Here is a 20244-nt window from a genome sequence, read left to right on the forward strand (position 1 = left end):
AGTTAACCTACAATTAATAGAAATGTGCACTTTTAATCCATTTGCTTGTAAATATACAATTCACATTAATTATTAGTTGTTCTGCCATTTAATTACCCATTTATTATGTTAAGTATGTGTTAAATCGGTAATATTTGACAGTAAATATATTTCTAAAAGTAGTTCAGATACAACATATCTCGTACATAAAAGGACTAAAAACACACATTTTGATTAATTAAAGATTAAAAACCCGTTTGGCCATGAAAAAATTTCACTTTGTTTGGAAAAATTATTTCACTTTATTTGATAATCAACGTTTTGACCATGAAATTTTCAAATACAACTTGAAATTGTATTTGAAATTTGAAAAACACTTAAAACTTTTTTTTTTTTAACTTTCAGTACATTCAAACAACCAAATACTTTTGCAAAAACTATAACCACACACAACCCCAACTTCAACTCCTACTTCAAAATTCCAAATAAAGTGAAAAATATTTAATTTTCATGACCAAATGCCTACTTAATGTGTTTCATTAGATATCACAAAACTCAAAATCAGAATTTACCGATAGATCACAAATCCTATCGTATAAATTTTCAATGAGTAAAAACAAACTTACAACAAGAACAACATACTCAGCGTAATTCTATAAGTGGGGCCTGGAGAGTTATATCTACACAGACCTTACCTCTATCTCCACCGAGATAGAGAGGCTATTTTCGGATAAAAACAAACTTAAAAAATGTAACATTTATATTTATAAAAAGAAGAATAAGTAAAAGCAAAAAAGTGAACACAATCCTATATTAACACAAACAAACATATATGTCACCAAACAAAAAAAAAAAAATGTCAACCAATTTATTTTCTTCTTTATCTTCTTCATGTTCACTCTTTCCTTCTCCTCTAATCCATTCCGGTAACCTTCGCCGGCGTTTCAACTCTCGGCAGCCACGCGCCGCCCCACGCGCCGCCGTGACATCTTCATCTTCAGTGGCATTTCCAAAGAAAAAGCAGTGGAAACAAGGTGAATTTCCAGGTTTTACTGAACAGAATGGGTTAAAAAACAATAAGAGAACACCCATCAAGAATATCAAGAAAAAATTAGATAGAAAGAACAATGCTAAAGCTTGGGTTAATACTGTTACTGAAGAACTTTCTGATCATATTGATAAAAAACAATGGCTTCAAGCTCTTCAGGTTAGTTCTTGCTAAAACCCCTTTCATTTCTTGATTTTGCATCTTTTTCAATATGCTTATTTAAGGGGTCGTTTGGTAGGGTGTATAAGAATTTGGTAGGGTGTATAAGAATAATGCGGTGTATTAGTAATGCTGAGATTATTTCTTATCACTGTTTGACTGAGCACAAAGTTTAAGGAATGAAAAGAGATTTTTTAGTCTTGTCATCCTAAAATAAAGATGTGTGTGTGGTTATAACTTGCTACTATACGTAGGATGTTTGAATTGTCTAACTTACTAAATATAGAAAGCTAACACATTTTTTGGGATAGATTAGAAAGGAAAGTGAGACTTAAATTTGGACGAAGGGAGATTTTTTTTTTTTTTTTTTTTTTTTTTTGTGTATCACCCATTTCTCTAAAACCCCTTTTGCTCTTAAACCCCCTTGTGAATTTCTTTGTTACTAGAAGTAAGGGCTACTTAATTTCTTGTAATTTTTTTTTTTTTAAAAAAAACTTTTGATTGAGGAGTAAGGTTAGCTAAAATGAGTTTACTAGGTGCAACACTATGATGACTGAAGATGCTAAATGGAATGAGGTAGACCTGAAAATAAGGTGTCATGTTTGCTTAAAGAAATTATAATATTACAAAATTAATATAGAGTTAGCTAGAAAAAACATAATGGAAATGAAGGAACCATGGAGGCCATACGAGTAGGTAGTTATTGTTGTTACATTTATATTGAATTCTGTGCTTTCTAGGAATCTTCTTAGTTTAGTTAGAGACTTAGTATGTCAGTTTGGAATAAGTGTGAGATTTAGAGAACCTCTACCATCCATTTGATCTTGGGATTGAAACAGAGTTGATTAACACAAATAAAGCTAGCTAAATTGAAAGAGTTACGGGGGTGCTTGATTGCACCATATTTATTTCCACGTGTTGCAGCTATTATGAGCTATGTGAATACTCCCGTCAGCGGATTTGATAGAGAAGATTCACCTTCTGCCATCCATTTGATCTTGTTATCCTGTCTCCATTGCGTATTGCAGCTATATAGCATCATTCTAGCTACATCAAGCTTCCAGTCATGCCCCTGTATGTTATTACTTACGAATTATATCTGCAGCCTACCATTGTAACATAGCCAAGGAAAGACTTTTCTAAGCTACTATCCCCTGCAGCAAATATCCAGTCCTAACATTACATTCTCTGCCCCCCTTAGCTAGGAAATTAAGAACCAATTTTTGTGTGGAAATTTAATGGATTTTTGTTTTTCTTTTCTAATAACTTATTCGTGATTAATGAGGTTCATTCTGACCTATATACTGTCCAAAACTGGAGTAATCACTTCATTCAAGACCACCCTAAGTACCTTAAGCTCTTTTTGCATATATGAGTTCTCCTCATATCCTGTATCCCCAAAAAACGCAGAGGTAAATGGAAGGATGCCTGCTTCTTTTTCTTTTCTTAGGTAATCTTACTGCATCTCATTGATGTTTGTGCTTGCATTCAGATATTTCTTGCATCATAACTAGTGCTGGTGTTTTGCTGATTGTACCTGCTCTAACTCTTTTCTTTTTTCTTCCCTCTTCCAAACATATGGTTTCAATAATACAATGCATTTTTGCGTCTAGGTATTTGAAATGCTAAAGGAACAACCCTTTTATCAATTGAAAGAAAGTACATATATGAAGCTTCTTGTTCTTCTTGGGAAATGCGGGCAACCAGGGAAAGCACAACAACTTTTTGATACAATGATTGAAGAGGGATTGGAACCCACTACAGAATTCTATACAGCCTTGGTTGGTGCTTACTGTAGAAGCAACATAATTGACAAAGCATTTACTATTCTTCTCCGGATGATTGAGCTCCCTGATTGTCAGCCAAATGTTTATACATACAGTATATTAATTAAGGCATGCGTGGATGCATCCCGGTTTGATCTGGTTGACTCTCTTTATGAACAAATGGCTGAACGTGCCATAGTTCCTAACACTGTCACTCAAAATATAGTCTTGAGTGGTTACGGGAAGGCAGAAAAATATGAAGAAATGGAGAAAGTGGTTTCAGGTAGGGGTGTAAATGGGCGGGCTAGGCTGATTTTGACCCGCCCAAAAGTTACTTGGGCTGAAATGAGCTAAAAAGCGGGTTGTAACCCAACCAGTCCAATTTTTACTACTCAAGTTTTAATTTCTTTCTTTGTTTTTTTATAATTTTTTAGTACCTAATAATTTTTTTTCTTTATTATGGCTATATATAACATATCAAATTAAAAAAAATGTCTTTTTGAAAATATTTTGACAAGATTTCTTATGGGTCAATTTGGGCTGCATATCAACCCAATTTTTTATGGGCTGATATAGTGGATGGGCAGGTCAATGATCAGCCCAAACTTGGATGGGTTGGCGGGTCATGTTCTTATGGGCTAATTTTTCCACCCTTACGTTCAGGAATGCTCGAGAGCATAGACAGCAGACCCGATATATGGACGATGAACACTATCCTGAGCTTATTTGGCAACAAGGGGCAGATTGAAATGATGGAGAAATGGTACGAAAAGTTTAGTAATTTTGGTATTGAGCCAGAGACACGAACATTTAATATCCTTATTAGTGCTTATGGGAAGAAAAGGATGTACGATAAGATGTCATCAGTGATGGAGTACATGCGTAAACTTGCATTTCCATGGACGACATCAACTTACAACAACGTCATCGAAGCGTTTTCGGATGTAGGTGATGCGAAGAATATGGAGTATACATTTGATCAAATGCGTGCGGAAGGTGTGAAAGTCGACATGAAGACTTTTTGCTGTCTCATTAGAGGATATGCAAATGCAGGTCTTTTTCCTAAGGTGATCAACACTGTCCAATTAGCTGGGAAGTTGGAGATACCTGAAAACACTTCGTTTTTCAGTTCTGTTATTTATGCTTGTGCAAAGGCAGAGGACTTAATTGAGATGGAGAGAGTTTTCAAGCGAATGAAAGATAAGCAATACCGACCAGATGACACGACTTATTCTGTTATGGTTGAGGCATATAGAAAGGAAGGTATGACAGACAAAATCTATGATTTGGAACAAGAAAAGCAGATGATGTCTGCCTCTGAGTTCAGTGACAGCCTTAGTGATGAAGTAAAGCTAGAGTTAATGCCTACTTGAAAAATAAATATGCAATTTAATTTGACAACGCTTTTTCTTCTGAGCTGTAGATTGATAAGATCACTCAGTTGTCTGCTTGGAACGGGTAACTATCCTTGTCTGCGAGTTTACAAAGAGGCGAACTTAAGGCATTAACGGAACACTTCTACTTGTATCATCGTTAGCTCAACCTTTTATCATGTGGTATTTACTATGTTTGTTGTTTAACTTGGTATTAGGAGCGTCTGTTTTTCCAAAAATAGTGAGCTATCATATCGAGAATGCCACATTTGTAAGTTCCAAGCAGGTTGATGCTGCCCTTGTACTTTTTGGTTGTTGGCTTTTATCGTTCAAATACCAATTCAGGTTTCTATGTGTATTATAAGATGTATCCTTGTAGTAGTTTCAGTCTTCATTTTTCTTTTTGTGGCGAAACATCTGTTTTGTTGGTAATGCAAATGAAGGCCACCTTCGCAGTTTTCAAACAAATTCAATGTTGGGCCAAGCCTGGGTAGTCTTGCTCATGGAGTTGTATTTTCATTTTTTTTGCGCGGATTGCCCTTCTTTTGGGGTGGTCTTTAAATTTTGCCCCTCATATTTGTGGTTTTTAAATTTTGCCCTTCGACTAAATTTAAAGATTTCAAGTATGAGGGGCAAAATTTAAAGACCACCCCAAAAGAGCGTATTGGCAAGAATGTTAGGTCATAATGAAACTATCATATTTCATTGGCCAAAGTCATAGATGGACCCCTGAACTTGTCCTGATTTTTCATTTAGACCCCCCAACTGAGGGTCGTACCATATGAACCCTTCAAGACAACGATTAATGTGCCATTTAAACACAATTATTGAGGTGGCAAAGCGCGTGCAATGCACTGCTCTAAAAGGGCGTGAGATGCCAATTTTTTCCTTTTTAAAATTTTTAATCATTAAAAAAATAATTATAAGAAAAAACTTATTTTAAAACAATTTAACTAATAAAAAAACATTTAAAAAAAAATCCTAAAACCCAGCCCACCCTCCCCCGATCCAAAGCTGGAATCCACTGCAGCCGCCGTCAATTTTTCCGATGAAGCCGGATTCCACCGCCGCCGCCGGCGTCGCTCTTCTCTTTTGCTTTGTTCAAATACAGCAAATTCGAGACCTTAATGGACCAAAAAACGTCCATGATTTCTCCATTAATGGACCAAAAAAATCAATAGTCCTTTGAAATAAACACACAAAAAAAAAAACCTTCATCCAAACACACCCTTTAACTTGCTTTTCCTCTTTCTTCCTGGTGCTGCTATTGATGTTTATTGTTTTTTAAAGTAATTGTTTAGAAGGAAAAGAATTAGTTGGGAGTGGGACTGCTATTGATGTTTATTGTTTTTTAAAGTAATTGTTTAGAAGGAAAAGAATTAGTTGGGAGTGGGAGGATGACGGATGGCTAGTGGAGGAAGAAGAAAAAGAGAGGAAGGAGAGGAGCGGAGGGGGGCTGAAGAAGATGACTATTTTTATTTTTACTTTTTTTTTTTGTAAAATCCTTTTTTTTTATTTTTTAAAGCTAAAATCCATGTGGCTCCGTCTTATTTGTTATTTTTGAGTGTGAATTACACGCACCATTTGTGTGTTGCTGCATATTTATTTTATGTTTAAATGGCACACTAACAGTTGTCTTGAAGGGTTCATATGGTACGACCCTCAGTTGGGGGGTCTAAACGAAAAATCATGACAAGTTCAGGGGTTCATATGACTTTGGCCTATTTCATTTAAGTTGGGTCAGCCTCTTTCTGGGATTCCATACCCTGACACTTTTTGTTCATAATGATGTCATGCTCGCTTTTGGCACTCCAAAGCAATTCTCTAGGATGGAAGGGGAAAAATTTTGAATCTTGAAAGGTTGAGATCTCAGCTAGTGAGATCAGGAGGGTTAGTATCCTCTTCAGAAGGAATAACCAACTGTATTTGCATGTCTGAGCCTTCACAAACAAAATATATTCCTTAGGCTATCCCAGATATAGAGAAAGCTACAAGCATTATTAAAACAAAAAAGTACAGTTTTTTTTTGGGGGGTGGGGGGTGGGGGATATAGTGACAGTTTCTGTGGCATTAAATCTGGCATCCACTGGTTCGATCATGAAGCAATTTGCTGTCTGTGGAAGGGTAATACGAAATGCCATGTGACTCTGGCAAGCAAATACAGGCAAACTAAGTATACAGACAACCCTGCGAGTTCCATAATTGAAAGTTAAGAGTTGTCATCTTTTATACAAACAGAATACCTCATTAGGCCTTAATTTTGCCACTGGCTTTCTTTGTCCCCAATGAACAATGTGCAGTAAATAGAAATGCCATATCCTGATCTCTTTTATGTATGCACTTGACTATTTTGCTGAATACCTATTGCTTTCTACCAGCACATAAATAGAGTAATTTAATGGTAGAATTACTCAGTACTTATATTGCTATAAGCAAGAGCATTGCAGATAATAGTTTTTTAATAGAAAGTCTACATTGTCTAGAGCAACATATAAGAAAAGCCAAGAGACTTTAACACCTCAATCCATGATTCCATATTCCTCAAACTTTACCCAAGAAACTTGGAACAATACTTCTAAAACCACATCAAAAACAAATATAAGATATAAAAAAAATAAAAAGAAAAAGCCAACAGGCTAGAGTAAGCATAACCACGCAAGGTGTGAAACAACTACAGTATAAGTTAAGCTTGTGGCTTGTCCCACTTGAGAGGCTTGACTACTTCCCATGTGAAGTCAGGGTCATCTCTGCCAAAATGACCATAGGCAGCAGTCTTCAAGAATCGTCCGTTGCCACCCCTCAGTAGATCGAGGTTAATGGAAATCATACCGGGCCTGAAATCAAAGTTCTCCTTCACGATGTTGAGAATTTCCTTATCAGGGATCTTCCCAGTTCCATAAGTGTCAACAAAGACAGACAAAGGATCAGGCACACCAATGGCATACGAAACCTGAACAATGCACCTCCTAGCAAGACCATTAGCAACGATGCTCTTGGCCGCTTGCCTCACAATGTAGGCTCCACTTCTGTCGACCTTGGTAGGATCCTTCCCTGAGAAAGCACCACCTCCGTGGGCCCCCCAACCTCCATAAGTGTCAATGATGATCTTACGGCCAGTGAGACCAGCATCGCCGTGAGGTCCACCGATGACAAAACGGCCTGAAGGGTTGAGGTGGAATATGGTCTTCTCATCAAGATACTTCTCGGGGATCACGGGCTTGATGACATGCTCTTTGAGATCACGAGCAATTTCATCGTTTGTGACGGTCTCATCATGCTGAGTGGAGATCAAGACAGTGTGAACACGTAGAGGAACCATCGCACCGTTGTCATTGTGATATTCAACAGTCACTTGGGTTTTACCATCAGGTCTAAGCCAAGCACAAGTTCCATTCTTGCGAACCTCAGTAAGACGAGCTCCAAGTTTGGTAGCAAGGACATGGCTAAGGGGCATCAACTCAGGTGTCTCATCGGTGGCATAGCCAAACATGTGACCTTGGTCACCAGCACCAATCTCCTCAGGTCGCTTAGTCAAATGACCATGAACACCCTGAGCAATATCAGGGCTCTGCTGCTCAATGTTCACAAGGACCTTGCAATTGTCAGCATCCAAACCAACATCAGCAGACACAAATCCAATTTCCCTGCAAGTGTCACGTACAATCTTTTCATAATCTATGGTGGCCTTGGTGGTGATCTCTCCAAAGACCATAACCAAGTTGGTCTTGGTACAAGTCTCGCAAGCTACTTTGCTCTCAGGGTCCTTAGCCAGACAGGCATCAAGCACTGCATCGGAGACTTGGTCACAGAGCTTGTCGGGATGTCCCTCGTTGACTGATTCAGATGTGAACAAGAAAGTTTCCATTGTTCTAAATCTGCATGGACAAATTGAATAACATCAGTAACCAAAAACCAACGGAAATGGACTCTATATGTAAATGAAAGAGGACAGAGTATAGTAAGTTTAGCTAAAAACAGTGTGATGATGCCTCAACAATGGAAGTAATCACTATAGGTGAAAGAGGTAAGACGGGTTGTACTTGTCAAGAGTGCTTCAGCATACAGAGTAAAAAGGCGGATCTAACACATAAGCCATATATGCCAAGCACCTACTCTCAAAAATCAAGCTATATATACATATACAGAAGACTAAAAAGGACTTGAAAACTCTGTATATAGAGTCTCTAACTAAGATTCTTTAGATAACTAAGAAATTTTTAAAAATACTGTCTTTGTGATGCTTATATGTCCATGTCTAGTTAACATTAGCACCAAGAAAATGCAGATCTAGCGAACAAAACCCACAAAGAAATGATATAATTCAATTCTACTTCCCTAACGACGAGCTGGATCGAGTGAAAAATGCAAACTTGAAATCATATTTACAATACACCCTCATAAAACTAGAACAACACAGATATTATCATGGACTTTACAAAAAAAAAAAATGACAGTCCCACATGGAAAATTCAGCTAAAACAGCATTTTGAGACATCAATATTGCAACTTTAACTTATATTATTCACATAAAAGTAAATCAGATCTATAAACAAAACAATTACAAAGTACTTGAACAGAGCACTATGTAACTGCAACATCATCAAACAAGCAACTTGTATTGAAAAATATAAAGTTGAAATCAAAATTAGTAAAAACCCCTCACAAAATTAGCATGGCCTTTGCATAATAATGGCACACATATTGAAAAAAAAAAAGAAGCTAAAATAACACTGTGAAACATCAAAATTACAGCTTTAACTTATACTATCCACATAATAGTAAACCAGACCTATAGAAAAAAAAATTACAAGTCTTAGCACTTTGCATCATCAAACAAGAAACGAAATATATATATTTATGTCACAAAGGCAGTATTTTTATTTTGACATAGTTGGGTTTTCTGAGAGTCAAAACTATTTTATTTTCACCATAAATTGGAACATATAAATCGCGATCAAATATTTTTTTGTTTTTTGTTTGACTCTCAAAATTTAAACTATGTCCATAAATTGAAACAAAGTATATATATAGTGTGTATATACATAACATACATACATATAGAGAGAGAAAGAGAGATATTGACCTTAAGGGTAATAGAAAGTAGTCAATTGAGATGAAGAAATGAAATGTATGAAGACATATATATAGGAAAATTAGAAAAATCCCCTTTTCTCATAATTAGGGCTACATTCATTTTCGGGTCATTTTTGGTAGGTTGTTGGGTAGTCTCAATCAACGGCTGATAATCAATCTCGGATGTTAGGAGAACCGTTGGATGAGCATTTTAATATCGTCGGTGGATCTAATATTATTACTGGCTATGACTGTCAAACGACGCGGTTTTGCCCACTAAGTTCCGGTTCGGTCCACTGGTTTTCATTCTTTTTGGTACTCCCTCTGTTTCAATTTATGTGAATCTATTTCCTTTTTAGTCCGTACTAAAATGAATGACCTCATTTTTAATTTGGAAACAAATTCACTTTATGAAATGATTTACAGCAACACAAATATTCAAGACTTATTTTTAACCACAAGCTTAAATGTCGTGCCCAGTCAAATGGGTTCACATAAATTGAAATGGAGGGAGTATTAAAATTTTGGGATAATAGTATTTTTGGCACATAAATTATAGGTATATTCTACTTTTGGTCGGTGTAGATAGGAGGTTATGGGGAACACGAATTAAGGTAGAAGCTAGTAGGTAGTTGAGCGTTGTCAAACTTATCTTTCCATACTTGTAGTCGTAGTGTTATTTTTGTAGTTTCTTGTCGTTTGATTTCTGTTATTGGATCTGGTGTTACTTGTCCTTCGATTATCGTATGATTTTGTGGCAGTTGTGCTATTAATCCTTTGTTCGGACTGATTTTTTTTTTTTGTTTAGAATATGCTGTTTCTTTACTTTTGTTATTTCTTTGCCTGAATTGCTTTTGTTTGCTTTATTATGAATCGAGGGTCTATCGGAAACAACCTCTATACCTTTAAAGATAGGGATAAGATATGTGTACACTATACTCTCCCTAGACCCCACTTGTAGGGTTACACTGAGTATGTTGTTGTTGTCCTTGTGATTTTTGTCTTTTATGTAAGGGGTATGTTGTATTTGAACTACTTCTAGAACTATATTGCCATCAAATATGGAGTAGCAATACAAGCTTAACATAATACATAGGTAATTACATGGTGGAACGACTACTAATTATGGTAAACTTTATGAATATTCACAAGCAAAGGGATCAAAATTGCACATTTCAATTATTTGGAGGTTAAATGTGCTTAGTCAGATATCATAAGGATCAAAATTAAAATTTATCGATAATTGAAGGACCAAAAGTGCTATTTACCCTTAATATTTGAAGGATCAAAATTGGTTATTGATATTGGTTAATATCGATATAATTTTTGTATCAAAATTTTAGTATTAGTTATCCCATGTATAAAGTGTGATTATAATTGAAATAACCTTATTTTGAACCGAATGACCCCTAAAAATTTTCTATTTAGGAGGATGAGCTCATAAATAATGGAGAACAGAATAAGAACACAAAGAATGTTTCTTCATGCCATAACATAAAATAATAGTGTATGCTAATTAGAGAAATTGACGTTATATTATGATTATAGAATTTTTATTTATTTTTAATTTAAATAAGAATAGAAGCGAGTTGCTTGTGGCATGTCTGGTAAGAACCTTATTAGTAGCATTTGAACCTTACACTTTAGAAGGAGACATGATTCAATTCAAGATTCATATCACATTTTACTATACATTCTTTTGATGAATTTTGAGTCATATTCATAGAGAGAATTTTTTTTAATGCAATTAGTGATCGCAAATAAATCTTATATGTGATGTTAAATAAAAATCTAAGGAGATAAAAATTTCAAATTCTTAATAGCTTTCGTAAAAATCTAATAATATTACCTAACGTTGGTAAACAGACTACATTTATTTATTAACAGTAAACTTCATAGCAACGATTTACAATAATAAAACAAGAAAAAGAAAAAATGATTCTAAAGATAGTTGAGAGACCTGAGGTATACGAGAAAACGAATTCATTCAATATTTATATCAAATCAATTTATAATGCACGATATGTATAGTGTAAATACATATTTGACACTTATATTCACAGTTATTTTGTGTGTGTCCTGACTATAATATGTCATTTGTGATTATTAGTGCTAAATAAATACTCTTATTTGATGCAAACACCTAGGCTACTATACGTTGTGGTTAATTAGTGTTCTTTTTAGAGTTTTTTTTAAGTCTACTCATTTTAGAGGTATGTGAACTTAATTCAAACATTGAATATGAATAGTTTTTTGTTTTTACGTCTAATTCCACTGTTCCACTTAACGTTAAATTACACCAAAATTAAGAAGATTATATGCTTGTTCCACAGAAAAATCAATTACCAAGTTGCATTTTAAATTGTTCATATTACAAAATAATTATGCTGACGAAAAAAGACATGCACATGAGGATACAACCATATGTTTGTTTTCAATTTCAAAATAATATCAACCATCCATTAGCCGTTGTGATTAAAAAATAAGGATGTTATATTTGTCCATTTCCTTCCTTTTTATCACGTGCATGTAAATTTCTCATGAATAAGCCATGAATAATTATACAAGTTCTTAAATTAGTACATAATAATTTGAAGATTCTACATATTTGTTCTCAAATATAATATATATTTCGGGACCCCCGTTTATTTTAATATAAGTAAAATAGTACGGTAAATATTTGACATCTTTATTGAAAACGAACTTAGCTTGTATAGGTGAAGATGAATGAATTTTTCTATTTTTTCTCTTGGGTTGAAGTTCGGGGTGATTAATAGAAGATGAATGTTATAATATATGAGTTTAAGTTCTATGCGCCAATGCATAAGGTACGAAGTATGTATACGATTTAGTTATTTATAAGGTAATTACATGTCAATTTCTGCAATGTTTAAGTTCTATTAATTAGCTACCTGATAAAAATAGTAACAAACATGCACTACGATAGTGAAAAAATATCTTTATGTGCATAAAACTTAAACACGTATTTAGTTGATCTAATTATATTATTGTGTCTCACATAATTACATATTTTACTTTTTGGCTTCTCATGAAATGATTGAAAACGATAACTTGCAGATTTTATTATTCATTTTGCTCAACAAATTCATCTTTTTGGACCTTTTTAGATATCGATGAATTAAATAATTAGGACTAATGCATGTATTGCATAATTGATCTTTCAAAAATCACTCTCATATTATATGCCATAAATTTTTTCATCAGCACTTCTGCAATAATTGTGAATGTGTTTGGGACCCAATGGTCAATCTTGTTTATGAATTATATGTCCCAACACAAATATCTTGTATATTCAGATTTGGTAGGTAGAAGCAGGTTTATCATATAACAAACGTAGTATTCAGAAAGCTACAAAGTTAAAACATCATTTTCACTTTGATGCTGCCAAGTACTAACCCCTCAACCCCACCAAATTCAAACTTTTGAAACCAAATATTTTCTCCAGGTGATACAATAGTTTATACCATTACCATTTGAAATCTTAGTTTTTTTTTTTTTTGGGTGGGGTGGGGTGGGTATGGGGGAATGTCTCGCAGTAGCGTATACAAAATTTGGTGTAAACAGTATCTATTTTCACAATTTGACTTATGAGTGAGTTTGCGTCAAAGAAAAATAGTGAAAGTAAGAATTTATTTCCTGTTTTAAAGTGTTATTCGCTTTGTAATATTTTCAAATGGTGTCACCCAAGTCCCTATTATATCTATGTGTAAATATACAGGTATATAAGATAATTTTTTGCTATGTTAAATCACACCCCTTACTGTTGGGTGCTTCCACCAGTACCATCTATACAATATTGGTATCAGTTAGATATCACTCATCAAAACTTCAACTCTGAAGACTTCTAACGCGTAGACGGAGAAAAATCTCGTAAAAAATCAACAATCTTTTTCTACAAATAAAAACTAATTTCGAACATATGCGTATGCCCGTACATATATAATATCAGTGAGCTATCATTCTATTTGGATTCTAGCTAGCTTTTACTATCCAAGATGATAATTTAGGTTTCATGTTTTCCATTTATTTCATGAATTGCATTTGGTTTCTCTTTAATAAGATTTACTTCGTATACACAAGATATACACAAGAGAAATGCAATCGCACTATGTTCATTAGATTTAAGTTCAATGCATTGATGAGGTACAAACTATTTATACAATCAAATCAATTATTCTCGTCCATTCAATTTATCTGATAGAATTTGACTAGACACGAAGATAAAAAATAAGGATTTTTTTTTAAAACTTATAGTCTAAAACAAAACGTAGATATCTGTGTGGACATAAACACTGTGATTTTACATGACAACAATGGACTGTACCTTAAACTATTTGAGATACCTATATATAACCATGAACTCTGCACAGTGGCGGAGCCAGGATTTTCATCTAGGGGGTTCAAAAATTCTAAAAGGTAAATACACGAAGAAGTCAGGGGGTTCAACATCTACTATATATACATAATAAAATAATTTTAACTTTAAAAATACACTGTAATTTTTTGTCGAGGGGGTTCGGATAACCCCCTGGAGCCAATGTGGCTCCGCCCCTGACTCTGCACACTACAAACTGACTTCAGGTAAAACAAAGCTAGCAACATATCTTCAAATGACCGTCCTCTGTTCCAACCATAAAAAAGCCGCCAGAAATGAAGAATATTTATACTTGATAAAACAGACGAGTGAATCAAATCACCCATATAGAGATTTTAAGGCGTAACACAATGCATAAGAGTCCAATAACTAGTAGTAATTCTTAGCTTTTGTATTTTCTAATAGGAGGATTACAGAAAATAAGCCACCACACATTTCATCTGCACTATAACTAAGTATTTTGCACCACACGCGGACTAAGATTAATAGTGGCAGAAGAGAGAGTAATCTATATCAGAAGGAATTAACGTGCCATTCACCATGCAACTAGTGCTCTCCATAAGCAATGTACATAAAGGAGCCTAAGAAACAAGTCCAGCAATTCACACAAGTATTTGCAATACTAAAATAATAATCCAAGATCCAACGTCATATCAAAAAAATAATTCATGATCCAACGTCATACCAAAATAATAATCCAAGATCAAAGAGGTCAGGTAATATCCATAAAAGCAAAATATGCAAATAATGTTTGCCATTCAAGAGGTGGAACTCACAAGTTTTCAATTTTAAAAAACATCAACCTAATCCTCCTAAGTCGTGTCTTCTCTTCTTTCGTCCCCTTGTTCAACTTCACCACCTACAAATGATAATGGAAAATGATTTAGCAAATTTTTCATAAAAGAATTTAAACTCTACAATGCATATATATTAATCTCAAACCTAAAGAACCATTTGATTCAACAGGTCATTTCAAAGAGCTAAAAAAACAATAGTATGAAGCAAATGGCTACTGAAGCATTTCAAGATTTTTTGTGCAAGCAATTGATACCAAAGAAATTAAAGTGACAACAAAAAGAGACATGAGGAGAGAGCTTCTATTTTTAACAATTATTGCAGTTGTTCAAGTCAATGATTCTCAAACTGAGCTTCTTAAGAGATATGTCAAGAAGACATAAGAGAACAATGCCAAGAATGATAAGGAGAGACTGGATAGTTACTACAAGTGTAACTACCGAGACTATTTTGGCTTTGTAGAAAGGTAACCAGAAGCAAAAGAAAGAGGAACTCATTGAATCAGATCTAATTGGCTTGAAAAAAACAAATGAATTCGTAGTAAATGCCTCTTACCATTTTAGAGATCTTGATCCACATTTGGCTTTGAAGACATCTCCTTATTATCAATGAAGATTGAACGTATGTGTTCAATCTTAGACCAATCCTCACCTCGAGTTTTAAGGCAACATTTCTTTACTAGTGGACAATTTGCTATAAAAAGAGATTCCAGCTTTGATGAAAGTTTTCCCTCAGGAAATGACTGAAGCTCATCACAATCACAAATTTCCAAAATTTTGAGACTGTTGAGAAGTGAAAACATGGGAACTGCGATAAGTTTAGGGCAGCGTAACACTGATAACTCTGAATGAGACACGGAAAATCCCCACTCTCAACACCTGTCCATTTTTCAAGTTTTGGCATTCCATCTATTTTTAATTTTTCAAGCTTTGGAAATGCAGCTCCTATTTGACTCCCTTCAAATCTGCAGAAGTGATGATCAATAGATCTTGCCCCATACATGTGAAAAAGGAAAAGATACTTAAGCACCGGTAAACCTCCAAGCGATGGCATGTAGCTAGTACTATCAGACTCAAAGAGAGTAATGCTGACAATGTTGGACAAATATGAATTACTCATCCATGTAGGAAATCTAGAGCCCTTGTAGAAGGATATTTGCAATTCTTCGAGGCTAGAATGAGGCTGAAGACATTCAAATATCTCGTCAACTAAAGCCAAATCATCTTGATGACGTTGCCATTGCAACTCTTAACTTATTGATATGTTTCTTGTTACTCATATCAACTTCTCTAGCCTTTTCAACACTTGAAATATTCTCAAGTCTTGAAATGCAAAATGACCCACAAACATCAGTGAGATGCTTCAACTCTCTCGCATCATAGCCTTTTCCCTTGCCAATAATGAAGCCTTTTAGTGTTTGAAGGCTGGTCAGATTACCCATTCCAATAGGCATTCTAGTTAATTGGCCAAGAATGTCAAGATCCAAATGACGCAAATTAATCAACTTGCTGGTACAATGTACTAAACTATAAAAATTTAAACATCTCTGCAACTTCAATGTCTGTAAAAAGCAAAGACTACCTATAGATTCAGGAAGGTAACTGATTTGTGTCTTAGAGAGATCAAGATAATGCAAAGATGACAAATAACAAATATAGCCAGGCAAATCAGATATGCCAGTTGCATGCAAATCCAAAGTTCTCAAGTGTTGTAGCTTAAGGAAAAGATCATAAGGCACCTGCCTGATTGAATCACCATTCTGACAAAACAATACAAGAGTGTGCAATCGCTTGAAACTTTTCAGAGTTTTAAAAGTGGCTTCATCAAAGTTTTCAGACAGTAACAGCAAATGTTGGACCTCTCTATCAGTACTACTCAGTTCAGCTTCCTGTACCCACAAGTATGAACTTGTGGGCACAATAATATTATCAACCTTGTACTTCATCCTTCTTGTGCCGTCCATGCCCATGTCAAATCTAGATTGCACAATGAATTTCTTCTTAAACATGTCCTCAAAATGTTCATTCGCCACAACCTCCATTTTCCGTCCCAACTTTGGATCAAAAAAAACTTGTGCAACCCATAACCGGATCAGGGTATCCCTGTGAAATTCATAATTAGGAGGAAAGAGAGAGCAAAAACATATTAAACAATCAGGAAGCTCCTCCAATTTTGGATGTTGGGATATGAGGGCCTCTTCAGAATTGTTGTACAATGCCTTGTAACAATGTTTACCCGTCCGTTTCAACTCCTTCAATTATGTTGTCATTACTCTAGTTGCTATAACAAGTATGTACACTCTTCGAAATATACTAGTAATCTGCACAAATTTATATCATACTCGTATTAGTAAATGTAAAAATAATAAGATTAGTACCAGCAACAACAATGATGATAATTACTCACTAATACATGTTGCGGAACTAAGGTGAGAGAAAAACAGTGTAAAACATCACAAAGTACCAAATTGTCAAGTACTTTCACTTAATTGTTACAGCTTTTCTCTTTCTATCCCAACTAAGCAATATCCCAAAACGAAAAATTGTGTTTAATGAGAAAAAGAATATTTGGAAGAATACAACTTTTCGCATAATAAATATATAGGAAAAAAGAAACAAAAAATAGAAAGCAAGAACCTTCATTGTTTGTTGCTGGATTTTCAGGAGAACAGGAAGGGGTTGCTGATAACTATGCCCTTCCTCGGATGTTGAAGAATCATTAACACTCTTTCTAGCCCTACATCTTTGATCTAATCTACGGGGACATCTGTAATATAATCTGCATGCCCATTGAGGTGCTACTTAGCCCGTATGTTGTGCCACTGGTGACTAACCATACAAATAAATTCTATCATTTGTTTAATAACTAATAACGGCGCAGTCTATGTGAACAGAAAATGATGAAAAAGAGAGTAGATTTTTTTTATAAACCTAGGAACATGTCCCACTATCTTCTAATTATTTGTAGGAGAGCTCAAATATTTTGATCCTCCCCTACCCTACCCTGCCTAGTTTGTAATGATGATACATCATAAAATTGGTACGTACCTTGGATAGTGAGATCTTAGTATGCCTTTACAAACATAGGCAAGGGCCTGATTTTTCATCTGAATGGCTTCAACACTGTGCAAAATGGGAATAAAGTTTTTAGTATAAGCAAAAGAAAATGAAAGTTAATTTTTCTTAATTTTTTTTTTTTTTTTGAAAGGAACCGATAGTGGGAACCTCGTTCGATGATCTGTTGCTTTTGTCCCCGAACTAGAGGAAGCATATGTCTGCATACATACATACATAAAACTATGTGAGTTTGTTAGGGACAGAAAACACAACCTATGTATGTTCTGAAACCCCAAAGCAAAATTAAGGTTTAATTTTCCTCTTTCAATAACTAATATCCAGCACATTACGGATTGACAAATAATAACGTGCATGAGTAATATAATAATAATAATAATATTAATAATAATAACAATAATAATAATAAGAGTAATAATTTCTATTCTACCGAAAGGAAAAAACCCTTTACCTGATCAGTTCCAATTTCATCGTGTACTCTTCCATTCTTTTCTTTTACCTTAGAAAATCATACAGATGAGATAGATAGAGGAGAAGAAGATTAGGATTTAGGTCCAAGTATATAGGTTAATAAAAGAGAATTGTAAAAGAGAATTGCTCCCCTTTATAAGTCCACTTCTATCAACATACATTTCCCCTCTCATACTTCTTTTAATTCCATAATGCTCTATTGTATTTTTTCTTTACATAAATTATTATGATTAAAAAGAATCAGGACATCATTCAGGCCAAGAGGGTTGAACTGCAGTCTCCAAATCCAAATGATGATAAAATCTCTAATTTGAAATATTAGGTCGGTTAACACACAACAGGCTTTTGAGAGAGAGACTTATTTTGCTTCAAAGGCAATATAAGTGTTACGTGGTAGCTTTGATGGAACCTTTTCAAAATTGTAGACACCTTCAGAAGTACAAAAGAAGATTGGGAATGGGATCAGCCATAGCAAATCATAATGGAAAAATATGGGTTTTTCTTGATGAAGCAGTACAATGGGAGATCCTAATGAACTCTAACCAGCACTAAACTTCGAAGTTAACTCCAGAGGTTGGAAAAGAGATGTTTGCCACCTTAGTCTATGCCAAATGTAAGGAGAAAAACAAGATTTATGGGAAGATTTGTACCGTGGACATATCATGGATGGCGGGAGGCGATTTTAATGTCATTCTATTAGAAGAGGAAAAATTGGGGGGTTTGCCAGTTAATGTGAGAACTTTGCATTTTGTATAAACTCTTGTGAGTTTTTTGACCTGGGATACAAAGGAAGTCCATTTACATGGTCGGATGGAAGGGCAGCTGAGAATTGCATTTTTAAAAGGCTGGACAGAATTCTAGCTACCCCTTTATTTTAAGAATTATTTGCTCAGATTGAAGTTGAGCATCTTACAAAAACAGGATCAGATCGTGCCCCTATGGTACTATCTTGTGGAGAGGAAGTGATTAATGTCATGAAGCCTTTTAGATTTTTAAATTTTTGGGTGTAACATCCCACAGTTTTTGATGTTGTCAAGCAGCATTGGAGGACTGATTTTGTAGGTTCCCCTATACTGGCTTTTAAACACAAATCGAAATATTTAGTAGGCGTTTGGACATGCGATTTGAAATCATGGTTTGAAACCATGAGATGAAATTTGCGTTTGGACATGCATTTCATCTCCTGGTTTCAATTATTATTTGAAATCTCAAATCATCCAAAAAGGCATGATTTGGGGTTTCAAACCATGGTTTCAAATTTTTTAAATATAAAACTTGACCCATAAGTTTATACTTTATAAAAAAAAAGATCCATAAGTTGAAAGATATTTTTAACAATTATTCCCAACGACCATTTACCAACCTTTATTTATGTCTACCATGTGGAAGGATTATATTAAAAAGTAGTTACATTACTATTCATGTTAATTTTCTTTTTTACTGAACTAAAGTTTGATCAATTGATGTTGTATATTTTAGAAAGGCCTTCTAGTAATGTATTAATTTTGTTATAAACTATGACTTGCTCATTTGATATGATTGTATAAGAATTGAGAATATTTTGATAGTTTTTCACAACTTGTGGGGTTTTTATATCTATAAGAAAAAATACAATTTAAGAAATTCAAATTGCATGTCTAAACATGGTTTCATCTCATGTCCAAACGGCTCCAAGATCCTAATTCATGATGTTATATTTTGGATCGTATTTATTCACTTTTTAGCTATTGATATTAGCTAGCGTGACCGCCAAAGGATGTGGTCCAAGTCCAATGGATGGGGTTGTTTCTTCCTTAATTAAAGGTCCGGTTCGAGACGTCATTTGCACTTTTGTCCTGTTTTGTGTTGGTCTTTAATTTTTGTCCTTCAAATGGGCTAGTCTTTAAATTTTTCCCTTGAAAATCGAACTTATGCCTAGAGGGGCAAAAGTGATGTATCATAATATTCACAAGTTATGTCAGTTCCCTTAAAGAACTTATGCTTCACTAGGCATAAGTTCGATTTTGAAGGACAAAAATTAAAGACCAGCCCATTTGAAAGACAAATCATGCAATTACTTCGAGTATGAGTCCTGATCCTTGGTAGGGAGTGCTTCTCCAAAATGGGCCCT

At 34.6% G+C, this 20244-nt stretch overlaps 3 protein-coding genes across 7 annotated transcripts; 1 reads left to right on the forward strand and 2 right to left on the reverse strand.

Moving 5' to 3' along the window:
* Positions 1–788: 788 nt before the first annotated feature.
* LOC132604465 (pentatricopeptide repeat-containing protein At3g06430, chloroplastic-like) lies at positions 789–4683 on the forward strand. Its single transcript, XM_060317981.1, has 3 exons — positions 789–1186; positions 2800–3235; positions 3616–4683. Exons 1-3 carry the CDS (start codon positions 812–814, stop codon positions 4323–4325), a joined length of 1521 nt encoding a protein of 506 aa, XP_060173964.1. The 5' UTR covers positions 789–811; the 3' UTR covers positions 4326–4683.
* Positions 4684–6835: 2152 nt separating this feature from the next.
* On the reverse strand, positions 6836–9560 carry LOC132604473 (S-adenosylmethionine synthase 2). Of its 2 annotated transcripts, none has more exons than XM_060317991.1 (2): positions 9409–9560; positions 6836–8200 (listed from the first exon to the last, which is right to left on the reverse strand). In XM_060317991.1, the coding sequence occupies exon 2, from the start codon at positions 8188–8190 to the stop codon at positions 7009–7011; it is 1182 nt and encodes a 393-aa protein (XP_060173974.1). In that variant the 5' UTR covers positions 8191–8200; positions 9409–9560; the 3' UTR covers positions 6836–7008. The 2 variants fall into 2 exon arrangements, with proteins under 2 accessions (XP_060173974.1, XP_060173972.1); XM_060317989.1 differs by lacking the exon at positions 9409–9560 and adding an exon at positions 9115–9270.
* A 4882-nt stretch (positions 9561–14442) lies between these two features.
* On the reverse strand, positions 14443–19204 carry LOC132604474 (putative disease resistance protein At3g14460). Of its 4 annotated transcripts, XM_060317993.1 has the most exons (8): positions 18785–19204; positions 18115–18162; positions 17814–17863; positions 17637–17711; positions 17226–17367; positions 16825–16909; positions 15145–16691; positions 14443–14653 (listed from the first exon to the last, which is right to left on the reverse strand). In XM_060317993.1, exons 1-6 carry the CDS (start codon positions 18824–18826, stop codon positions 16847–16849), a joined length of 420 nt encoding a protein of 139 aa, XP_060173976.1. In that variant the 5' UTR covers positions 18827–19204; the 3' UTR covers positions 14443–14653; positions 15145–16691; positions 16825–16846. The 4 variants fall into 4 exon arrangements, 3 of the variants coding, with proteins under 3 accessions (XP_060173976.1, XP_060173977.1, XP_060173975.1); XR_009568738.1 differs by lacking the exon at positions 17226–17367 and having other exon boundaries at positions 18115–19193; XM_060317994.1 differs by lacking the exon at positions 17226–17367 and having other exon boundaries at positions 15145–16909; positions 18785–19202.
* Positions 19205–20244: the final 1040 nt, after the last annotated feature.

This window comes from Lycium barbarum, chromosome 7 (assembly GCF_019175385.1).
Source record: "Lycium barbarum isolate Lr01 chromosome 7, ASM1917538v2, whole genome shotgun sequence".
Taxonomy (NCBI): Eukaryota; Viridiplantae; Streptophyta; class Magnoliopsida; order Solanales; family Solanaceae; genus Lycium; species Lycium barbarum.

Bases quoted from the DNA above. Each gene is read 5' to 3' on its own strand.
- LOC132604465 (XM_060317981.1), top strand. From the start codon at position 812: ATGTCACCAAACAAAAAAAAAAAAATGTCAACCAATTTATTTTCTTCT. The intron at 1,187-2,799 runs GTTAGTTCTTGC...TTTTGCGTCTAG, and splicing joins AATGGCTTCAAGCTCTTCAG to GTATTTGAAATGCTAAAGGA. The intron at 3,236-3,615 runs GTAGGGGTGTAA...CCTTACGTTCAG, and splicing joins AATGGAGAAAGTGGTTTCAG to GAATGCTCGAGAGCATAGAC.
- LOC132604473 (XM_060317989.1), bottom strand. From the start codon at position 9,155: ATGATGCAAAGTGCTAAGACTTGTAATTTTTTTTTCTATAG. The intron at 8,201-9,114 runs GTCTGGTTTACT...TTGTCCATGCAG, and splicing joins TGTAATTTTTTTTTCTATAG to ATTTAGAACAATGGAAACTT.
- LOC132604474 (XM_060317992.1), bottom strand. From the start codon at position 16,630: ATGGAGGTTGTGGCGAATGAACATTTTGAGGACATGTTTAAGAAGAAA.